Here is a 23,416-nt window from a genome sequence, read left to right as displayed (position 1 = left end):
TGTGAGTCATAAATGCGATTCAGAAATCGATTCCATCAAATGGAAAGGTGAAATCCAACGGCTCCAGCATTGCTATCATTAAGAATGAGGAGGGTTGCATTTCACGATCTACCCCATGTTTTCCAGCTTATATTGTAGCGTCGTAAGGGGAAACCATATTAAATAGGACTCATTAAAAGCTGAAGAACATCCTGCATCAGCCTGATTTTAATTGCAATTATCTTTCTTTTTTTTCTTGGCTGTTTTGCTGAGTAAAGGCTGTGAGACCATCTGATCTACTGAGGGAAGAGAATGCATGAAAGTATGAAGGATCTGGTTGAGTTTATTTTTGTTAGTGGCTTAGAGAGAGCAGCCTGACCAGTACCATTAAAATGCATTTTGATGTCTTGTTTTCATTGGAGATCAGATGAACGTAGGAGAGAGAAAGTCAGCGTCCAATATCCACAGCCCAGCTAGGGAAGTGTTGGACTCTCAAAGGTGGACCCTCAGATCTGGGGCTTAGATGGGCAGGCGGAGGGGTAGCTGGAGAAAGGGGCGTGGCTCAAGTGGGACTGATGCGCCAGGTGAGCCCCAGGCCACCAGGATCCACGCACGAGCTTCGATTCCTTCTTGGAGCTTCCTCTGCAGAGCCCTTGGGAAGTGCATCTGGGGCAAAACACAGGATCCTGTTTAATGGCCAAACTGGCACTGGTGGGTCCTCGACTTACGACCACCATCGAGCAACAAATTTGTGCTGCTAAGAAAGGCATTTGCCCCAGTGAGTTCTGCCCCATTTTACAACCTTTCTTGCCACCGTCGTTCAGTGAATCCCTACAGTTGTAGGGATGCCACAATGGTCATAAAGTGTGAAAATGGTCATAAGTCACTTTTCTCAGTGCAGTTGTGTCTTGGAAATGGTTACTGAATGGACTAGATTCACACGATCATGTGAAGTCTTGGTATTGCTTTACAAAGCCTTAGTAAGGCCACACTTGCAATACCACAACCAGTTCTGGTCACTACAATACAAAAAAAAGGTGTTGAGACTCTCTAGAAAGAGCGCAGAGAAGGGCAACAGTTGGAAGCTCAAACCTGTGATGAACGGTTGCAAGAACAGGGCCTGGCAGTCTAGGGAAGAAAAGGATGGGGGAGACAGGAGAGCAGCCTTTCAGTATTGGAGGGGCTGCCCCAGAGTGGAAGGGGTGTGTGTGTCAAGCTATTTTCCAAGGCAATTGAAGGCCAGACAAGGAACAATGGATGGAAACTGAACAAGGAAAGATTCAACCTGGAAATAAGGAGAAATTTTCTGACAGGGAGAACAATCAACCAGTGGAACAGAAGTTGCCTTCGGAAGTTGTGGGAGCTTCTTCACTGGAAGCTTTCAAGAAGAGATTGGACTGCCATCTGTCAGAAATGGTATAGGGTCTCCTGCTTGAGCATGGGTTAGACTAGATGACCTCCGAGGTCCCTTCCAACTGTATTAGTCTATGTTCTATCTAAAACATGATAAAATCTTGATGAAGGTTAGGAAGGAGCTCAAAAGTTGCACATATAAGTTTCAGAAAGCAATTTGGAGTGGCGGCATTTTGGTAGCTAGGTAGAAAGGAAGTTTGACTGAGCCAACAAGAGTCTTAAATTTGACTGAATTCAATGGGAAATGTAATCATTTTTAAATTTAGCTAATTGGGAGCAATGTCTCTTGTCTAGGCCCTGAATGGCACTTCTTGTAATAATTTGATGGGTCTTCAAACAATGATGTGCTTTAAAAATGACAGTGGCATTGTCATCCTTCCGAATTTGAATCCTGAAATAACAAACCTGGAATGGTAGATATGAAGCACAGAATAACATGTGCAAATGCACCCATATGTGGTTTGTTCCAATCACCCCATTGACGGGACTTGGTTTCTATTCTCTAATATAAATGGAGACTCTACTGTGTAATTTAGTTAATTTCCCATTTCCATAAATAATAACTGGGTTTTTAACACCATCTGTGTTATCTGTGATTGGGATCTTGCAAAGTATAAGAAGGATGTTAACTTTTTATAAGTAATTGCTTGACAATAATCAAATAATGGCTTAACCTCCCTCCCCCATTAATAAGAATACTTAATAGAGGTAAGGAAAAGATAGCAAGTTGTCATTCCAAGTGTTAAGTTTTAATATGCAATTAATAAGGATCAATCTTTTTAATTCCAGATTCTACAACATATGCACATTTTCTGTTCAATGCATTTGACACAGATCACAATGGATGTGTGAGTTTTGAGGTAAGGCTGTTTTTTAAAATTATTTATTTCTGTTCTATAATGCAGTCCAAAATCTTGTTAAAAGTTTATATACTCCATATTGCTCATAAACAGATATACTGGGTCAACCAAATTCTTACTATTAGTATTATTATTAAATAACATAATATTTGGGAAAATGCAAGTCCTGGTTTTCTAGTTCTCCACACCTCATTCCCTCTATCTAGTCAACCTCCTCCTTTAATCCCTTCTCCGACCAATATTCCCTCAACGGAAGAGTGATGGAAATTTTTTTTAATATAATCAGAAAACATTCAATTAGTGGAGGAAAAGAGGGCCTGATTTTAATCAATCAGGTATTTAAGTTTCAGCTTTCATTATCTCCCAATTAACATCTTTCCTCTGTAAATTCCTTCTTGTTTTAAGAGCTAAATGAAAGGAAATTGTTTCTCCTGGGCAATTAAGGGTTATACTCATTGAAAAACTTTTTGGTCTTCTCCAATTCTAAATACTTCACTAGGAAGAAGAGATTAATTAATGTTTTTACTAATGTTGTGCAGACAGTGAGATGTTTCCCAAGTATATGGTCTGGAGCAGGGGTCTCCAACCTTGGCAACTTTAAGCCTGGTGCACTTCAATTCCCAGAATTCCCCAGCCAGCTTCCTGGTCTGGAGAATCATGGAGGCAACCAAATATATTTATAAGCCAAGTTTTTGGGGTTTTTTTTTACATGCAAACTGCTGATTTAAACCACTATAGTAAACACAAGGAAGTGGAGTAGTTAAGTTATTGGACCAAGACTCAATAGAACAAGTTCAATTCTACCATCAGCTATGGAAGCTGCCTTGATGAGCCTGGAATTGTCATGTCCTCTGCACACCTTAATTTATGCATTTATATATTATTTATAAGTGATACACACACACTCGGAGACTCTGGCATAATGACCCAGAGGAGGGCTGCTATGGAAATAAAATTAGGGATGAACATTGGGAAAGCTGCCTTAAAAACCTGGGGGAAAAGATATATATATACTGAGGAATGTTATGATCAAGATGGACAGCCTTCAAAAGTTAGTAAAGCATTTGAACGAGGTCTTTGTCAGTATTTGCACATTCATTGCTTGAACTTTTTTTATGAATGTAGAAACGGAGTAGTCTGCAAATGATTAAATATGCCTTTATTTATTTATTCATGAAGTAGTTCATATGTATTTAAAGATGAGACAGGTGAGCCACCGAAGGGATTTTGATAATATGCTAACAATTCCAATTCTCCATCGTTATCTGCCATTCTGGGTAATTCCTGCAGTGATAGCCCGCTGCCTGGAATAACAGTTTTAAATACTCACTGGATCTCTTCACTTAACTCAACGTGACTGAAAAAAATCCTCAGCATGGATAAAGTATATCTTAGTCAGGTCTATTTATTATGTAACATTCTGCTTTTTCTTTAAGAAGCACAGAACAAGTGCTCTTGTCCGTCTGGCTAGATTATTTCTATCTCTGCGGCTCACATTTTTCATTCCTCATCCCCCCAAAGAAGAATATTTAAAATACCTACAGAGCAGTAACCTTTAAATTAATGGGATGTTACCTTTCACAATATAGTTTGATGTATTCATAGGCAACTGAGTTATGCCAGTGATTTCAGTGTTCACTAAAGGACAAGGCCGTGCTTAAATCATCCGAAGAGAGGAAGAATAATTAATAATGTAAATTACAGGTAGGGTCGACAGCTATGCCTTTGATTAGCTTTGATCTCCTCACTGTTGGCGTGGCCTCGGTTGAGGAGCTCCTGGGAAGGCACTAGGCGCAGGACCACCCATGCTCTAAATCACATTCAGTCTCACCAGTCTGGATCACCGCCTGGGCTTAATACAAACTGCGTCTGCAATAAAATTTGCTTTTAAGAAATCAGTGGAGTCTGGAGAGAAAGAGAGAGAGCGGGAGAGAATGACCTTTTACTTGGTCTTTGCAATTAGCTTTTGTTTGCTGTGTAGCAGACAAGTAACTTCCTGATCTTGTTTATGTGTTGATTGCCTTGATTTCTGGGCTGCCTCCTAGGAAGAAGCTCCCGCCCTCCTGGCACAAAACGTTTATACGGCTGAATTAATTGAAGTCAATTAATTGAGGTTGCTGTGTGTGCTAAGGCAAGAGGGCAGAGAAAAAGGGCATCTCATCAGCCGAAGTTTCTGCTTTCCCTCAGGTCCACATGAATGCAAGCAAAGCCAGAGTGGCTTCTTCTTTCACAAAAACAAGAACACAAGAACAAAAAGAATTCTTCATGAAATGGGAGCTGGGTTGGGTCCATAGCTAGGGATAGTGAGTGCTGTTTGTAAAGCTACTGGTTTCACTGCTCAGTGGAGTTGAGTGATCAATGGTAGATGCCCATAAAGGAGAATATTCGCAGGGCATGGTTGACATGAGGGGTCCTTGGTGCTCTCTGAGCTGGTTTTCTTGTAGACCTTTCATGACCCAACTAGGTATCATCATCAGTGCTAGAAGGAAGTGGGGTTTGCAGAAAGGAGGAGGAGGAGGAAGAGGAGGAGGAGGAAGAGGAGGAGGAGGATAATTAGGGAGTCCTTGGTGGTTTTCTTGAAGATGTTTCATGAATAGAATAGAAATAGAATAACAGAGTTAGTCCAACCCCAGTTCAGGCAGAAACCCAATAGCATTTCAGACAAATGGTTATCCAATCTCTTCTTAAAAAACTTCCAGTGTTGGAGCATTTACAACTTCTGGAGGCAAGTTGTCCACTAGTTGATTGTTCTAACAAAATGTGAAGTACCTTTTTAAACCTAGATTTCTGTGTGGCCCCAATAAGCTGGATGCATTGATGTTACCCTATGAGATTTGTGTGCATGCATGCATGCCTTTCAGTCAGTGTTGGCTCTTAATGACTGCAGCTTCCCTGGCAAGTTTTCAGAACTGGTTGGTCCTTGACTTCTTCCTAGAGCTGAGACGGAGCGATTGGTCCAAAGTCACCCAGCTGCTTTGTGCCTAAGGCAAAACTAGAACTCACCTTCTCCCTGTTTCTAGCTTGATGTTTGAGCTTCCACTAAACTGGCTCTCACTTCTCTTTTTCTGCTTTTCTCATGACTCAAACTAAGAGACACCATTGGTGCTAGTAAGGAGTGGGGTTTGCTCTCTTCTAGTGGCCTGCCCTAGAGAAACAGTATATACTCTGACTTCCGTTCAATTGGAGTGGAGCATTTTTGTTTTCCGATTATGACAGCAAGAAAGACTCAAGGGGTTAATGGGTTTTTAAAGATTCCAGAGAGTTTTGCAAGAGGTTGTCCATCTTCATAGGTTCTTCTGCTTCCATGAAGCTACCAAGCCAAGGAACAAAGGCTGTTCTGAAGGCTCAGGTGTCACACAACAGACGTGTCACTCAATCAAGCAATTGGGTTTCTTTTGTGGTTCCTGCTGTTACAGTGCAGCTCTCCCTGCCATGTGGACCTAAAGCAACGAGAACTGCCATGTTTTCTATTGTCTCTTCTTCTTGTTGTTGTTTCCTTCTTCCCCTTCTAGGATTTCGTTATGGGCCTTTCCATTTTGCTCCGTGGGACAGTGCAGGAAAAACTCAACTGGGCTTTCAATTTGTATGATATAAACAAAGACGGCTGTATAACAAAAGAGGTAAGGAGTCCAAGGCAAAGCTAACTGTACACTCCCCCACATATAGATAAATCATGACCTCTGGATTCAGAAGTGTGGAACAAGATGTGTATGATACTGGAACAATTCCATCTAGATATTTGATTTTTTTAAAAAAAACCCTTTTCTGCTCAGTTATTGGGATTATTGCCTACTTTCTCATGCCCTTACAGACAATATCAAGCATTAAAGCTATTCCTCAGTGGGAGTAACTTCTTTCTGTTGCCCTGGGTTTGTATGTTGCTAATTTTACGCATATACGGGGTAGCCATTAGAGCAATGATGGCTAACCTTTTCAGCTTGGTGTGTCGAAAATCGGGAAAAAGTGTAGCCTTCCTCAGGTCGTGTGTCACTTCAAGAAATATCAATAATTTGGTTTATGACGGACTGGGCTGGGGTGATCACACAGGGCTGTGAAACTCGTCTCCCTGGTCTCAGGGCTGCAGGTGCAGGATGTGGGGATCGGAAGGCCACCTTACAGGGCTGTGAACCTCATGGATCTCCTTTCTTCCTGTGGCGTTCCTGAGGTAATGAAACTGACAAACCTCAGTTTATGGCGGTTAAAACTGGTTCTCTGCTGCAAAGATCTTGCGGCAACAAGCAGGGAGCAGGGATTGGAGCAGAGCACAGGCAGCCTCTAAATGTGCAGGTTTTCCCCACACCAACAGGCGTGTCAGTCAAAGTGCCTTGGCGTGTCACGAGTGACACGCGTGTCATAGGTTAGTCATCACTGCATTAGAGCAAACCTGTAAATTAAGCAATCTTGTTTGACAGTTAAAACTCCTAAGATTTATTTTATTTAGAGATTCTTGGGCTCCCATGTCTCCTATAAGGTGACTCTGAGTGGCTTTCCAAAATTTGGCCCTTATGGGTTGTGCTAACATTGCACGGACCCTCCTGCTTTCAAAACGAATCCCTGAATTGGCTGATCTTGAGAAGGGCCTTTCCCGACCTTCTTTGTTATGAGCAACAGAGTAACAGAGTTGGAAGGTATCTCAGAGGTTGTCTAGTCCAGCCCCCTGCTCAGGCAGGAAACCTATCCCATGTCAGCTCTTGATCATTTCTCAAGATAGCAATAGAAAGGCCCCAGTGAGATGGAGAGATACGGTCTTTCAGGTGACAGGAAGACCTCCAAGGTCCCTTCCAACTCTTGTTACTGTGTTCATCGATCATTAGGATCCATTGTGTTCTGTTAAACCCAGAGAAATCCACTTGACCCTTAGAGGTCACTGAATTGCTTGAAAACAAGCGTCTACACTTGGGAACTTGAATCACAACTGTGAAGTCATCTTATGGCAGGATTTTGAGCGAGCTCCAAAGGGGTCAGACATTTTCCATCAACGCGATGCGTGTTTTTCACCAGTGTAATATGTTTCCCACCAGGAAATGCTTGATATAATGAAGGCCATCTATGATATGATGGGGAAATGCACGTACCCTGTTCTTCGGGAGGATGCTCCAAAACAACATGTGGAATCGTTTTTCCAGGTAGGATTTACCTAAATCCTATAAGGAAAACTCAGGAAGATCCCTTTGATGGTTTGAAATTCTGATGGTCATCAAATTTGCTATTATTACACTATTTGTAAAGACGAATCAGTTACTTGTGTCCAAGGAGGCATTTAATTTATGAATACTTTAAAGCTACTTCAATGGAAAGGACAAGTCTCGTGCTAGACTTTGATTTTTCTTGCATGTACCACCTTCCAAATATGTCTAAAATAAGGAAACAAAGTAAAATAAAATCAAGAACAGAAGCTAACGGTGGGACCAAACCATTCTCTTTTAGTAGCATCCATGGATAAGTCTTTAAAAAACTGACCAGAAGCATCTGGGGAAAAAGAGCTTCAAATCACTTATGCAACTTTTTTATTTCTGGCAGAAAATGGACAAGAACAAAGACGGTGTAGTTACCATCGATGAATTCATTGAAAGCTGCCAAAAAGTAAGTCACTGAAGGGCGAATGGCCTGTAAGCCACGAGAAAGTGTGAAAGCTTTGCACAAGCTCTTTCTTTACGCTTGACCGTTCCCAACAAACGAGTGTCCAGCCCCTGCCTGAAAATGGGACTGCCTCCCCTCATTGTCAATTTTGCCACTTTGCAGTCACATATTAGCTTTTTTTTAAGCTTCTGAAGGCCGCCAGAAGGATAACAGACGGGAGATGCAGAGGTAGTAACACCCGCAGAAAGTAGGTTGAAATGTATGCCCTGGGTCCTTCCAACTTTAGCTTTGATTTCTTGAGTTTAATAGGTGAAAAGAACAGAGAACAGCATATTTTGGGATTTGCTATTTTGCCGCTTGGTTTCAGAGATTCTTGGGGATTTTAGGAGGACCCAAACATCTTCCTGGAATGCAAAAAGTGTCCACCTGTTTTAGGGGACTCATGCCACCATTTAGCTATTTCTACTTTCACTTGTACAGTTGATCAGTATGAATGAAAATACTTAAGTATTTAAGAAAATAAATATAACCCCAGATCTTTCTTGCTGCCAAGTTCTGTCTCTTAATTGCAAGTGCTACCAGCCCTATGAATGGGGAACAAGGCATTCGAATGCACAAGCACACATTCCCACAACTGTAGTCACTTGCACAGCCCACGGATGATGATCTGGTGGCCTCCGTGGGTCCTCGTGTATAGACGAAGAACATTCATCCGTATCTCCAGAAGCCAGGGGGTGGCTTGCTGAGGTGCTGCAGAGGCCATCAAAGCATTGAAGGTTGAACCTTGAATGATAGCTTGTGGTTCTGTGTTTCAGCTACGTTTGACCTTGGAAGATTACCTAGCTGAGATATCGCTGATGAGCTAGTTGATAGTAGGTAGATCCATGGTGGTGAACCTATGGCACGTGAGCCCCAGCCAAACTTACCTGCACTCCCAGCTGATTTTCGGCCCGTTTGAAGCCATTTTCGCCCTCCCGGAAGCTTGAGGGAAGCCTCTGCAGCCTCGGGAGGCCAAAAAACGGCCTTCTGGAAATACTGGAAGTGCCGAAACGGGCCTGTTTTTTGGCCTCCTGAGGCTACAGAGGCTTCCCTCGAGCTTCCGTGAAGGTGAAAACAGCCTCAAACGGGTAAAAAATCAGCTGGGAAGTACGTGCATGCAGTGTGCAGGTAAGGGGGTGGGGCGGGGGTGTTGTGCACGCATGCACAGGGGGGTCTAGGCACATTGCATTGTGGGTGCCAGCACACGCACATGCACTTTTGGCACACAACAAAAAGGTTCACTATCACTGAGGTAGGTGATGGATGGACAGACAGACAGATGATAGTTAGATAAACAGACAGATGGAGATGATCAGATATAATAATTTCATCTCAAAAGAGACATTCGCTATATCCGTAACTGTATGTTGGTAGGGTTAAGAATTTGGCTTCAAATATCTTTTCCTAATAATTAAGAGTTTGTATGAGTTGTTTTGTTTTTTTGTTTGTCTGTAGGATGAAAACATTATGCGTTCCATGCAACTCTTTGAAAATATAATTTAACCTCAAGCAGCTCTCCCTTCAATCAGTGGGCAACGTGAGCAATTCTGCAGCAACCCGTCTCCCAAGGTTGCCGCGTAGGAATCAAGACTTGTCAGCTTTGCACTGAGATGCCTATAATGCAAATAAGCTTTTGTTTAATTAAAAGCCTACCTTTGGAGACTGTGTTTTTCCACTCGCTGAGGTGAAGCGAAGAAGTCATTCAGCAAATACTCTGGTAGTTGTTTTCCAAATGTCATTTGAGTCACAGAACAATCCAAAGAAAACAGCAATAGGGAAACCGCGTTTATTGTCCTTCCAACTTGCACAGCGGAGGTCTTGGAGGGATGGGAACGGGGGGGGGAGGGAAAGGCGAGCTTTTTGGTTACTATGACTTTCCACAGCGTCAGCTCTTGAGTTCCACAGTCCCTGCTCTGGGAAACTCATCCGATGTCATTCTCAGCGTGAGGGGGCACTTTTGACCGTTGCACTTCAAGGGGAATCCATCCAAGGGGCAGTTGGAGGCTTCGTGCAATCTGTTAGGGGTCTCAGATGCTGGCTTCCTATGGGGCCACTGTGAGGAATGGGGCAACCAACATTGCTTCCAGGCTCTCCCCATTGGTTGGTGGTGGTAAAAATACCTCTCTCCATAATGGACCGGCACATGGAGTCTAGTCTAGCCTGAGAGGAATGATCAGATTCCTTCATTTTAAATTCAAGAACTACACTTTTTATAACAGCTTTTCTTGTGCAAAAAAAAAAGTATCATTTAACCACTGCCTATGATACATTTATTCCTTTGACAAATTTACTGAGACAGTGAACATCCAGGCGGTAATTCAGAGAAAAGTTTGGGCTTCTCAATCAAAGGTGGGAATTAATTGATCCTGCCAGTTCTTGACTGGAAATGAAGATGGAAGTGAAAGCGAAGGCTGATGAGGTAACCAGTAGGAGAGGCTCAGTCACACTCCCAGTGAGGTGCCTGCTCGAAACATGGACCAGGTCACAATTACGACAATTGAGTGTCATTTATATGAAGGATTTTTCTTCTCTGGTTCCAAGACCAAAGTAAGATTGGAACTTTATTAGCATGACTACTTAGAAGGACCTGTAGATTTTTCAGGAGCCACAATTCCTACTATTCACAGCGTGAAAAGCGGAGGGAGAGAGAGAGGGTTCTGTGAAGGACAGAAAATTCGCAGAAAAATGATTTGAACAAAGAGTAAATTTGCCACAGCCTTTAAAAGTCACCACGGAGAAAAAAAATACAAGTGCACAATATGAGAGAGGGAGAAGTTGGTATTCCCCCCTCTTTTTTCTTTTTTTGGAAAAAAAAAAGGCAAAACAAACTATAAAGGGAGAAATAGACAGTAGCCAAAAAAAAACAAAACCAAAACACTCCTACTTCTCATGATAGTCAAAATAATATTAAATTACTGTCTGGCTAGATGCTTTTAAGTACCGATAGAAGACATATGCCAGCATTAATCGTGACATTTTGCACTGAAGTTCCAGAAAGCTTATAGATGTACAAAAATGCTGCAAACCGTTGTAGTTTTTCTTTCTTTCTTTCTATTTTTTAAAATGGCATCTAATCTGGTGCAAGATGGCTTAGAGAGTCAAGCTACTCTTATTACTGCCACTGTAGGAATATGAGTAGTACAATACATGTACATCTAAACCCTGTTGTAGAATGTTAACAAGAAATAAATGTGCACATTTTGTAATAAAAATGAAGACACGGAAGGCATGGTGTGTGTGTTTTTTTTAAGCGTACTCATGGGAAGTCCGTACCTGTGTATTTGTTATATAAAGTTTAATACTTGGGGATTGTGGTGCAATTAAACTATTTTTATTTAATACTCATGAAAATATCTGTGTTTGATGGAAACATAAAGTATTCTGAGCATAGTGACACTGGAGAAAAGACCTCCCTCCCAAAAGAACAAATTATGTACATTTTCCAATCTAGAACTCCAATCTAGATCTTCCTATAAGAACACTATCAAACTAAAATGATCTTATCAACAAAAATATTGAGAAATAATCCCTTCCAGTTTTAGCTATTTCAAAGTCCTTTTTAAGAGGGGAAACTTCAGGACCTCCTTAGCCAGCACTGGGAAAGGTCTTTAGTGCCCTCGTGCAGCAGCATCTAAATTTAGTAAAACATCAAGATGCACATAGATTTTAGGTGAGGGTTAAGCCTAGCAAGTAAAAGGTGCATTTTTAAAAATAAATAAATTAGTTTCATAATAATTTTAACAAACCAGCAAACCCTTCAGCCCCCAGAAGAGGGACTAAAACACAGATGGTGCCATGCCTAAGCATTTTTCATAATTAAGCATCCAGGACACTTTTATTCTTGATACTCATCTTAATTTTAAATATTAATCGCTGCTTTCCCTGAAAGATCACAGAAAAAGACACTCTAGAAAAAATAAGTGACACCAATAGAGTTGCCTCTTCATCGCCGTCTTTAGGAAGAAATCGAAGAATAAGTCGGAATCTTTGCCTTTATAATAGTCAGGCTTTCCTGTGCATAAAATAGGAATTGAAAAAATAGGTTGATATTGAAGCCAGTTTACGGGCAACCAAATTCCCTCTTCACCTGAAAACAAATTATTCCTGGTTTGAGATGGTTCTGGATGCCCCATGCCAACGTGCGAACCTCTAGAAGGAATCCCAGCTTTCGTGATAACTATCCCAGGTCTCTGTTTAGGAGCATGAAGTAAGAATAAACCGAGGTTACACCCTACACAGGCAGCCCTTGGGCGATGCCGGTCGTGGGGAGTGGGATTTCAGTTGCTAAGGATCCAGCCGCGGAGCCTGGCATCATGTGGTCTTGGCAATGGCAACCCCAGCCCTCCCCGTTGCCGTTATTAAGCGAGGGTCGTACATCGTTAAGCAAGCAGCTCTGTGCAACTTCCTGCCAGCGTCCAACAACCAATGGGGCAGCTGGCAGGAAGTTGAAATGTGCGGGGAATTTGCAAGAAGGCTGGCAGGCAAGTAAGGACCGGCTCCCTGGTGTGGGAGGGAGGGAGGGAGGGAGGGAGGGGGCGCATAGAGTGGTGGGGAGACATGGGTGAGTACAGGTGGCATCTGGTGGCTGCTACCGGATGGGGAAGCGTGTGAGACAGTTGTGTGTGTGAGAGAGAGAGAGAGACTGGGGAGGCACAGGGTGAGTATGGCGAGGCCTGGAGTGGCTGCTAAGGATGGGAGAGGATGCAGAAGGGGCAGGGAGTAGCCACTCTGTGAAGGGCCGGGCTGGTCATGCTTGGTCAGAAGAAACAGAGGAAACAAGATGGCGAGCATCAGCTGGGCCACCAGTGGCTGCAGGAGGCCAAAAGGCCTTGGACTGGGGGTGGAGGGGTGGGGTTAGAGATGAAGGACCCCTGAGGCTGTCAGTGCAGGTTGCTGCCAGGTACCTGGTTTTCCATCCCAGGGCACGTTGGTGTCTGTAACTTTTAAGTCCCCGTCTTAAGTCCCCTTGTTCAACACCGCCATGACTTCAAACCAATGCCCGTAATTTGAAAAGAGGTTGGAAGGCAGGGCAGGAAGCTAGCAAGGCCGCATTCGAGACCCAGGGGCTGCCGTGGGGCAGGGTTGTGCTCCCGCCCTTTGCTCTAGCTCAGGGTGTCCAACCTTGGCAACTTTAAGACTTGTGGACTTCAACTCCCAGAATTCCTCAGCCAGCAAAGCTGGCTGAGGAATTCTGGGAGTTAAGTCCACAAGTCTTAAAGTTGCCAAGGTTGGACACCCCTGCTCTAGCTCCTGCCAGAGACATGAAAGGAGAAACACACATCCCCACCCAAAAAAATGGGCAACGATGATGTCACCGGCTAATCCTTCCGACCCTTAAGCGCCTCGGTGCTTCTGGCACGGGCACAAAGAGCTCGAGGGGTCCCCGCATTCGATCCTTGGCTCAAGAACTCAGGTGAGGGCACTTAGGCGAAATGGCTGAGAATCCTGACAGGGGGAAAAGCTTCTCCAGGTACCTTATCTCAGGGGAAACACCCATTGCTGAGTTTCCCTCACCTTTCATCTGTGGCAACAGGGGCGGGGGTGCACGTTTATTAATGATGTCCCCCTAAAGAACACAAAGGACCCCCACTTGCAGCAGAAGAGAGAGGCTCCTTTCAGCGGTCGAAGGGCAGGATTGCAAACATGCACTAACAAGAATGTAGGGTTGGCAAAAGCTTGGGGACTGGTTCAATCCTGCTCTCCTTCTCCTTCTTGAGGCTACTGAACCAGCTTCAGACAAATGCAGGTAAAAGCAATGGAGGAGACCAACAGGTTGCCCTTACTTTTCCACCGTACTGCTCCAGTTTTTGCAAAGCCTCCGTCGTTTGTTCTTTGAACTTCTTGCTCATCTGCCTCTTGGAAAGCTGGGGGCCAAAAGTAAGAGGCAAAGGGGACAGTCAGATTTCCATTTAAATGGCCTGGAAGGCCGCAAGAGGACAGCCTCGTCGCTTAGGCACAGTGCCTTGTCTGATCTAGGCAGGATACGGTGGGGTTATAGGGCAGGCAGGCAAATGTCTGCCTAGAGTAGCAAATTTGATTTTTTTAAAACCATGGTTTCAGGAGTGGACGGATTTTTAGATTAGAACAGAATATCATAGTTGGAAGGGACCCTGGAGGTCCTCCAGTCCAACCCCTGCTCAAGGCAGGAGACCCTACACCATTTCAGACAAATGGCTGTCCAGTCTCTTCTTCAAAGCCTCCAGTGATGGAGCAGCCACAACTTCTGGAGGGAAGCTGTTCCACAGATTAATTGTTCTCACTGTCAGGAAATTCCTCCTTAGTTCCAAGTTGCTTCTCTCCTTGGTTAGTTTCCATTCTTGTCCTTCCTTCAGGTGTTTTGGAGAATAGCTTGACCCCCTGTATCATAGTAAGTGATAAACCATGGTTTGAAATCTGAGGGCTTGGATTAACATGCTAAGACCAAGGAAATGGCATTAGGGGTGAGGGTGGTGAGCAAACCCAGCTAATGCCTCTGAAATGCCCAGACCTGTAGCAGCTTCTTATTCCAATTTCCAAAGGAATTTTAATCTAATTTAATAGACCACCCATGAACAGGGACAAAGAGTCACAGAAACGCTTTTACAATACAGATTCCCCGCCCCCTCCCCCCTTGCCACAAACCAGGAAAACTTAGAACCAAGTTATCAGCAGAAATTCTGGCAAGCTGGGATTCAGCATGGTTATACTCACACTGGAAAGTAGATGCTTCAGATGACCATTGAGCCAAAAGCCAACCACAGCACTCAGCTGTACCAAAGCATTCAGCCCTCTTCTAAATACTTCGTCATCTGAATGGGCCTTTTAGGAAGAGAAGAAACAGAATGGAGACACATCAACCAGGTGGAAGAATCACTCTCTAAAAAAGCAAGCCCCTCAAAGAATAACAATAACAACAATAATAATTAGGAGGGGTCCAGGAAAGGTGGCCCAGAACAAAATGGCAATGCTTTTCATGCAATTGAAAATGCATTCACTGAATCCTGCTAATGTGACAATCCTGTCAGTTGAGTCATATAAAAATATTGCAATTGCTGGTAATTTGGAACTGCTCCATTCTGGGGGCTGCATTCCCCAAGGCAGACAAACAATTCATTTTAAAATTTCTCTTCCAGAAGGCTGGCACCACTTATATTTAAACAGTACAGAGTGTAAATATACTGTGTGCACATATAAGGTAACCTTTATTATCACTTTTTACTGTGAGCACACTGGCCCAGATTAAAAATGAAATTCTATTTCATGATCTCCAAAGAAAGAACATATCTATAATTTCTCTTTCTCTCTCATAGCTCTATTTATCTCTATCTCTATCACTATCTATCTCTATATCTGTCTGTCTGTCTGTCTGTCTGTCTGTCTGTCTGTCTGTCTGTCTATCTGTCTATCTATCTATCTATCTATCTATCTATCTATCTATCTATCTATCTATCTATCTATCTATCTATCTATCATCTATCTCAATCTCTCAATCTCTCTATCTATATTTCTATATTTATCTATATCATCTATCTGATCTATTTATTTATATTTCTATATCTATCTATCTATTTATCTCTAACATTATCTATCTCTATGTCTCTATCTACAGTATATCTCTATCTATACCTATATCTGTCTCTATCTCTCTATATTTCTATATCTATATCTATATCTATATCTATATCTATATCATCTATCTATCTATCTATCTATCTATCTATCTATCTATCTATCTATCTATCTATCTATCTATCTATCTATCATCTATCTCAATCTCTCAATCTCTCTATCTATATTTCTATATTTATCTATATCATCTATCTGATCTATTTATTTATATTTCTATATCTATCTATTTATCTCTAACATTATCTATCTCTATGTCTCTATCTACAGTATATCTCTATCTATACCTATATCTGTCTCTATCTCTCTTTCTATATCTATATCTATATCTATATCTATCCATCTCTCCCTCTATCTATCTATCTATCTATCTATCATCTATCTATCTATCTATCTATCTATCTATCTATCTATCTATCTATCTATCTATCTATCTATCTATACATCTATACATCTATATACATCTATCTATCTATACATCTCTCTCTCTCTCTATCTATCTATCTATCTAGACTGGGGCAAAAGTCACTTAACGAATGTCTCACTTAACAACAGAGACTTTGGGGTCAACTGTGGTCGTACATTGAGGACTGAAGTGTAATATGAGGAGAATAACTAATGGGGTATTTGGAAAAAGAGCTGTTTTTTGGGGGAGAAAACTACAATCGCAGATGCTTAAAACAACTGAACTTCATTGTAAATATTTTCTTCTGGGGAGGAAGAATGCAGTGCTAATAGGTGGCCATCATTCCTAAATCCATAACAGGACTTCTTAAAAGGAGTTGTCACGAATAAAAACTTGCTGTGACCCAACCTGAAACGATTTAGGGAAACCATCCACCACGCCTGCCGTTTAATTACATCTACGGAAAACCCATAAGCTGAGAGTCACTGCAGGCATCCCTCTTCCCCTGGGTGTTTCCTGTCAACCTTCAGCTCACTTTTCTCAGAAGATAAAACAGGAGGCAAAACAAATATTTCAGTTGGAGGATGAAATGTTTTGCCCGCAAGTTGAGTCCTCTTTTTTCATGACATTTTTAAAGCTCAACCTGGCGCTTCCTGGAAGGACTTTCTCCAGAATGGGCTAAAGAAACAGTGACTCAAGCACAATGTCTATGGCCTAAGGTACGGTTTCTTAAGCAGTGGCTTCTCAGCTTCGACAACTTGAAGATGTGGGCCAGCTGGGGAATTCTGGGAGTTGAAGCCCCCCCCCCCATCTTCAAGTTGTCAAAGCTGAGAATCACTGATCTGGGGGTGTAGCAGAGCAAGTTCCAGAAGGTAGACAAGGCCAGCGCCACCTGTGATTGTGCCCTCCAGCCACAGAGACCTCACCAGAGCACTTTTTAACACCGGAACGAGCCGAGGAAGCAACGGGAGGGTTTTCTGGGCAGCGCCTTCGACTGAGAGCAGCTCTTTGAAGCCCTCCTGGGAGATGAATGTGTAGGGGTGCCTCGTTTCTTTCAGCCCCTGCGGGGAGTCACACAACGCCACGTTAATGCACCCAGCTCCCTCCGCCTGCGAAATCCCCCAAAATATCCTGGGGAAGAATTCAGGAGTTTCCTCCCATCTCAAAGGTTTGTTTGCCCCCTTCTGGGTCTATCTAGCATTGCCACGTTCAACAAGGGGATTCTCCCTTTAGCACAGTAGCCAGGCACTTTCCCCCTTTTTTAATATCATATTTTAGATAGAACATAGACTAATAGAAGGGAACTTGGGAGGTCTTCTAGTCCAACCCATGCGCCAGCAGGAGACCCGATACCATTCCAGACAAATGGTTGTCCAGTCTCTTCTTAAAAGCCTCCAGTGATTTAAAGAAAACTCTGTGTATTCTTGCTGGTTTAATTTCTGGCTCTCTTTTTCAAACACCCTTGTTCAGAAAGTACTGTAATCAGTGCTAGTTGCATGCCTTGGTAAGTACTGCTCTGAGAACAAAAGTTCTCGTTCTGAACTAATTACTACTCAAGATTTCACCTCCAATTCGATTCACAGCCTGGGATTGGTAAAAACAGCTCAAGTCTTAACCAAGGACCTCACAGCTGTTAAGGTAACATCTGAGTATATATAGGCAGTTCCAAGTAAGGTGGGTTTTTTTTTTGTTTTTTTGCAAAGTCAGAATATTCCCGTCTGGTAAGTTCAAAATTAACCCTGACCCTAAGAAGAAAGGTTAGAAAGAGGTTGGAGGGTGTACAAAAGTAAATTACATATAGCATGAACGTAGTAGAGGGAGAGGACCAATAAAGTTACCCAACTGTTTCAATTCTAAACTTTCTAAAGCAATAAGCACTTGCAATGTAAATTAATTACTTTTCTATACTAGGCAATGAACGATTCGCAACTTGCAATGGTGTGCATGGAATGTCTTTATATGAAAATTCGTGTAGTTGTGGCAGGATACAATGCCTTTATTTTTTCAAGAAAGCAATCCAACCCAATGTTTCCTAGCCTCAGAAATTTTAAGCTGCATGGACTTCAATTCTTCGAACTCCCCAGCCAGTCCAGACATCTTAATAAGTTCCCTGGTACTGAGGAACACTGATGGAGACCAAAGATTCAAAGTTTGGCGATCGGTTCATTTTTACAAGCCTTACTACCCTAAAACATTCTAGATTTCTCCGCTTCCCCCAAACTCTGATCCCATGGCCACCTCTAGCCAAGCAGTAGAAGAATTACATGGACAAAGCCGACCACTTCTTATGCTATCTTCTTTCATGCATATATTTATTTGACAAAACTGGCACTGGGCTTTCAGTGTTCTTCATAAAATTGTAACTTTTCATTTTTCTAGTGTTTTTTTTTTAAAGGAGGGTTGTAATACATCACTTTTAAGAAAATTCCAGCTTCCCCTTTTTCTTTGAACAGAGTCAACAAGAAAATACAAATTGTAGGAATTCTCTCCCAGACTTAAAAAGCTGATATTCCCCCAAAACGGTTTACCTCTGCTAAATTAATAAGAAGAGGGTCAAACTGAAGTGTTGCAGGATGACTGTCCCACTGCAATGTGTGCCTTATGGAGCCATGGACTAATCTAAAATAAAACAAAGCACTGGAAATATAAATAACGGGTTTGTCCAAGGGTCAACACTGACACAAAAGCAGAGAGAGAGAGAGAGAGAGAGAGAGAGAGGCACACAGAGAGAATGTGCGTGTCTTCCTCTATTTTTCACTTAATGTCAAAAATTTTAAAATACCTTTTACAAAACTAGCACATTTTATTTTAGCAAAATCATACAAATTATCCTGTTTCATGGGCTCTCAACCAATACCATTAATATCCCGAGGACTATTGAAAAAGGGTGGTCTTAAGTGCCTGTCAACATGTTAGAAATCAGTGTACTGCACACTTAAAGGAGCTCCTGTCAAAACCCTGGACTTTTCTGGAGTTTTTACCAACTCAACTCCGCATTCAAAGATTTAGCTCAAAGTTTCACAGACTCACCCTGGATGGATTGAGGGTTTAAGAAGACACTCTTAAATCCATAAAGTCTTGCCAATTGCAGAAAGCAGAAATTACCACTTTTGCGGTGGGAAGGGGTGGTAACAAATAAACTTCTAATAATTGTTTTCTGGTTCTAAGAGTTGTAAACGTTTGTTCCGTATTTGCAAAACCATTCGGTCTGGCCCACCAACTGATTTCTACCTTACCAGTTTCAGTTCTTACAACTTCACAGATAGAAGGATTATTTTTTTCTTTATTAAGTATGGGTTTTTTTTTTTTTAAAAAAAACCAAAGCACTGTACATCTTCCACCACTGTCAATCAGGGAAGGAATAGAACTATCACATTTCTAGCAGTGTTATTAAATGCAAACATTTTAAGATGGAAATTCAAGGTATTATCCAACAAGAATATCTTCACTATTTGGTTAATAACATTGGAGATGTACATGCCTCTTTCTTTTCATGTTAGCATGAAAGGCAATTTTGCCTTTGGCAGTAAATTTAATCACTCCAAATAGAATTTAAAAATTAAGTAACGTTTCTACAAGGGCCTAAATTGATATTTTCAAGTTTGAAGGGAAGAATCACAAGTACAATATGTGAGTTTTATGGATTGAGGCAAAAATGTAACAACTACTTTAAAATGTATACAATTCAGAAGCAGCCACAAGACATAATGTGAATACAGCAGCACTGTAATTCAGCCACCAGCAAAACTAAAAAAAGCTTTTTAAAAAAAGTTTTGTTTCTGGAAAAATGTTTAAGCACTATGCATTCCCAGAAACAAGGAAAATTAACTTTTCTTGAATTATTATTTGAATTATTGTTCTTTTAATCTACACGCAGTACAATTCAAAGCCTATTTAATTGTAAATGAAAGTGGAAAGCACTTTAAAATGCTAATATGTGAATTAAGCAATATTCATTTGATTCAACATTTAGTGCTTCCATAAATTTAATTTGCCCACCCAGGTCCCTGATATTACCTGCAAGGGATGCCCCCTTTAGAATAAATGGCTGCAAAGGTGGAAGGTACTCTTGACTGAATATTGAACTAGAACAAAAAGAAATAATATGGTCAGCATATTGTTATTCTAATACAGATATGCCCCAGCAAGACATAGCTTTCCTAAATTCTACTGAATTTACATCCTTCCAATGGCACTTGAAGGTGCTTAAATTTTACAGCAGATATGTCATATTTTGAGGATATATTATTACAAAAACATAAACATAAATGTATATTCAGAATGAAGATTAAAATCAGAAAGAGTGCACATGCCAAAAACTTTCAGCTGACAAAAGATTATGTGAATTTTCTTCTTGACCTAAAGAACATGAAGAGGCAAACTTTTACCAGTTGGAGTTTACATTAATAAGATAATATATATCTTACTAATTATTAATACATATGACCCAAACCAAACTTGTTGCTAAGACTGCTTAGAGCAAGGAACAGCAGCCAGCTGTCAACCAGAGTTGGATGGCTTCATGCAAAACCTTCTCCAGAGTTTTAGAACCAAATGGTGGACTAAGTATTGCTCCTTATCAAATTGAGATTTTAAAAAATGAAAGGGCAGCAAATGGGCACATATAAATAAAATATGTTTTAAAAATATACAAAAATATGCACATTAGTTTTGAAAGCAAAATAAAGGAAGAGACTGAAAAATAATCCATGGACTATTAAGAGAAAGAGAAAAAATACAATAAACTAGAAATACTGGGAATCTTTCAGCCGAGATAAAAAGAACTGATAATACAAAGGGATTTATGAAATCTCCAGGCTGCCTATAATGTATTTCTAAAAAATCTTGCGCACATGAAATAGGAGTTTTCGGTCTCTTAGAGCATTTATTTGGATATATTCAAAAGATCTGGAGATTGCTAAAAAAACATTATCATGTTTAATCACTCTAAATCCAGGTCAGCTTAGAAAAGATTCCTTTTCAAAGTGCACTTAGCTGTCATTGTTGGGTTTCCCCCGTAGGAAAAACTAATCACTCTCTCCAGTTCTAATGTCGGCTTTGGGGTGGGATAAAGCCTCCCATCTTCCCAGGGCCACACTAAAGTGATAGGAGAGTCAGAATCATCCCTACAAATTGCAGAACAGGCAACTAAGCCCCAGGATCAGAGACGCTAAAAAAGCTTTTGAAAGGAATGGCAGTTATCATGCAAAGGGCCAAAGAGGCTTCCTGGACAGCAGGTGGGAAGGCTGGACAGCTCCAAGGCTCAACCAGATCTGATGCCAGAAGAGAAATTTGTTGCTGTCCTTGCGGTCAATTTCCACAGAGGACATCCCGTCTTGTCATTAGTGCTGGAACCTCCTTGAAAGTCCCTGCCCTGAAGTAGGACTTAGCAGGGACCGTCCCAAATTCAGGTGAGCAAATGAGAGAAGCAACACAGTTTCCTGGAGGCAGGTGGCCTGGGCAATTTCACTTGATGATGAGGATGAGGATGTCCTTCTGCTTCCTTAGAAAGCACAAAACACCATCTCAGTCCTGGCAAAACCTCTTTTATTTCCACGGCTGTGAATTACGTCCATTCACAGCTTGCAAGGTTTCACAAACAGGGGGATGTTGGAAAGGGACAGCGCAGTCTGGGGTGGTAGCAGTGAATAAATGCAATCCCTTGCAACGAGATGTGGCTTTGCCAGCTGATGGGCCCTTTCTAAACATTTCAAGGCAATGGTTCCTCAGCCTGGAGCTGCTTGAGGCAAGGAGGTGAAGAAGGGCTCCCCGGCCCAGTGCTGCACCTACCGGGTCAATGGTTTTGGGGTTAAGACGGTCACTCGGCCGTGGCTGCGGCTTCAGGGCCAAAGTCTGAGACGCCGAAGGAGCTGAGCAGGTCTTCCTCTCCTGGCTCTCGCTTTGCTCTCTCGTTCCACGGCCTGTAGACGATCTCTGCCCCACGTTGCCTGCCCGAATACCGAGAAGGAAATGCCCGGGAAGAAAAAAAAAAAAAGAGAGAATTCAGGACCCCTTTTTCGTTACAAAAAAAAAAAAAAAAAAGAGGAAAGAGAAGAGAGAGGAGGAGGAAGAAGAAGAGAATTTTGCAAGTACCAGTTGCTGTTTTTCTGGCGCCTTCGGCTTTCTTGGTCCGATGCATCCCTTCGTGGGGGAGCGTCCTAAGGGGAGGAGGGGGCCCTCATTGTGTTGCACCAAACAGGCGTCTGCAAAGGAGCAGAGGGGAGGGGGGCCAGAGGAGGCTAAGGGGGGGCTCGACGGCTCAGGCTTCTGGGCTTTGTTGTGGTCAGTCCAGGGCTTGGGAGGGGTCATTCATGGCTACAGGCGGGGGGAGGAGGGGGGGAAAGAGGCGAGGGGATGGACCGCCCCCCACCAACTTCCAGTGAGATCAGCTCCAAGAGACCAGTGGTAAAGGCTTGGATGGGAGACCACTAAGAGATCCCAGGCAAGAAGGGAACGGGGAAGGACAGCTCAATCTCGGAGACCTAAAGGCAGAAGGCGACAGGCAGCCTATATTTCAGCCCTGGGAGCTGAGGAAAAAGGAATGCCCCACCCGGTTGGTTTAAGGATATGGAGCCACCAGGAGATCCCAGGCCATTCAAAGCGACTGTGGCCTTTTGGCTTAAAAAAAAAAAAGGCCTAGGCTTGGCCAATGGACAGGGGACCACCAGGAGATACCAAGCGGGAGGCAACGCGAAGCAATTTTAGCTTTTTGGCTTTAAAAAAAACACCCTGGCCTGGGTTTGGTCTATGGACAGGAGGCCACCAGGAGATCCCAAGAGGAAGGCAACACAAAGCAACATTGGCTTTCCAGTTTTAAAAAAAAATGATATAGGCTTTGTCTATGGACAGGAGGCCACCAGGAGATCCCAAGGCACAAGGCAACAGGAAGGCAGGGATGCATTCAACTAGCCTCCCCAGGGGTGAAATTTGGCCTGCCAAAGGTTAGGGGGGCCATCAGAAGATCACTGGAGCCCCCCACAAACACGACTTCTGTGATAGGCGAAATGGGAAACCACCAGGAAATCCCAGGAGGCGACTGTCGCCCCCCCCCACCCCCGGCCCCGCACTCCCGAGGGATTCGGGGAAAAGCCGTCTGCACATGCTCTGCGGGCGGGTAGCCCTGCCTGAAATACCGCGTCGGGACTCCTGGGCTGCAGCGGGCCGCCCGTTTTCCCTCCGGCGGGCCACCGGGCAGGAAAAGCCCGTCGCGCAAAACGAGGTAGGCCGTGGCGGCCCTGCCGTTGCTATGGGAACTACGGCGTGGCGGCGAGGCCAAGTGTCGCCCTCAAACGCGTCCGGCGCTTTGGGATGGCCGGCGCCCTCTTGAGGTCGGCGGCAGTGTCTGCGTCAACCTCAGCGGAGCCGGACTTCAACTCCCAGAATCCCTCAGCCAGCCGTGCCGGTTGGAGGAATTCTGGGAAGTGGAGTCCGCCCCTCTTCACGGTGCCTGAAACAGAAGCCCGTTCAGCCTGGGAGATGGGGGTTTGCAAGGAGGTGCAATCCTATCGCCTTCTCCTCCGATCCATGCGGGGTT

General features: G+C 43.0%; 2 protein-coding genes across 13 annotated transcripts in view; one reads left to right on the top strand and one right to left on the bottom strand.

Annotated features, from left to right (window-relative positions):
* KCNIP4 (potassium voltage-gated channel interacting protein 4) overlaps positions 1-10,740 on the top strand; it is a 281,003-nt gene extending 270,263 nt beyond the window's left edge. For 4 of the 5 annotated variants that reach the window (XM_087963404.1, XM_087963403.1, XM_026678825.2 and 1 more), the window contains 5 exons: positions 2,182-2,252; positions 5,765-5,872; positions 7,274-7,378; positions 7,773-7,835; positions 9,327-9,531. In XM_087963404.1, the coding sequence (XP_087819530.1) occupies positions 2,182-2,252; positions 5,765-5,872; positions 7,274-7,378; positions 7,773-7,835; positions 9,327-9,374 (395 nt within the window). In that variant the 3' untranslated portion in view covers positions 9,375-9,531. Of the gene's footprint in view, positions 1-2,181; positions 2,253-5,764; positions 5,873-7,273; positions 7,379-7,772; positions 7,836-9,326 lie in introns of all 5 variants that reach the window. The other variant, XM_026678823.2, reaches the window with a different exon arrangement.
* A 446-nt stretch (positions 10,741-11,186) lies between these two features.
* On the bottom strand, positions 11,187-23,119 carry PACRGL (parkin coregulated like). Of its 8 annotated transcripts, none has more exons than XR_015749266.1 (9): positions 23,007-23,119; positions 21,976-22,085; positions 21,673-21,830; positions 19,900-19,967; positions 18,411-18,501; positions 16,809-16,943; positions 14,562-14,669; positions 13,655-14,228; positions 11,187-11,502 (listed from the first exon to the last, which is right to left on the bottom strand). XR_015749266.1 is itself a non-coding variant. In XM_087963405.1 (9 exons), exons 2-9 carry the CDS (start codon positions 22,019-22,021, stop codon positions 11,827-11,829), a joined length of 744 nt encoding a protein of 247 aa, XP_087819531.1. In that variant the 5' UTR covers positions 22,022-22,085; positions 23,007-23,119; the 3' UTR covers positions 11,187-11,826. The 8 variants fall into 8 exon arrangements, 6 of the variants coding, with proteins under 6 accessions (XP_087819531.1, XP_087819535.1, XP_087819532.1 ...); XR_015749265.1 differs by having other exon boundaries at positions 23,016-23,119; XM_087963405.1 differs by having other exon boundaries at positions 11,187-11,883; positions 13,655-13,735.
* Between the last annotated feature and the right edge of the window lie 297 nt (positions 23,120-23,416).

This window comes from Notechis scutatus, chromosome 4 (genome assembly GCF_049901735.1).
Source record: "Notechis scutatus isolate UNSWTSFEM ecotype Mainland chromosome 4, rNotScu1.2, whole genome shotgun sequence".
Classification (NCBI taxonomy): Eukaryota; Metazoa; Chordata; class Lepidosauria; order Squamata; family Elapidae; genus Notechis; species Notechis scutatus.
This window is presented reverse-complemented; position numbering and strand designations above follow the sequence as displayed.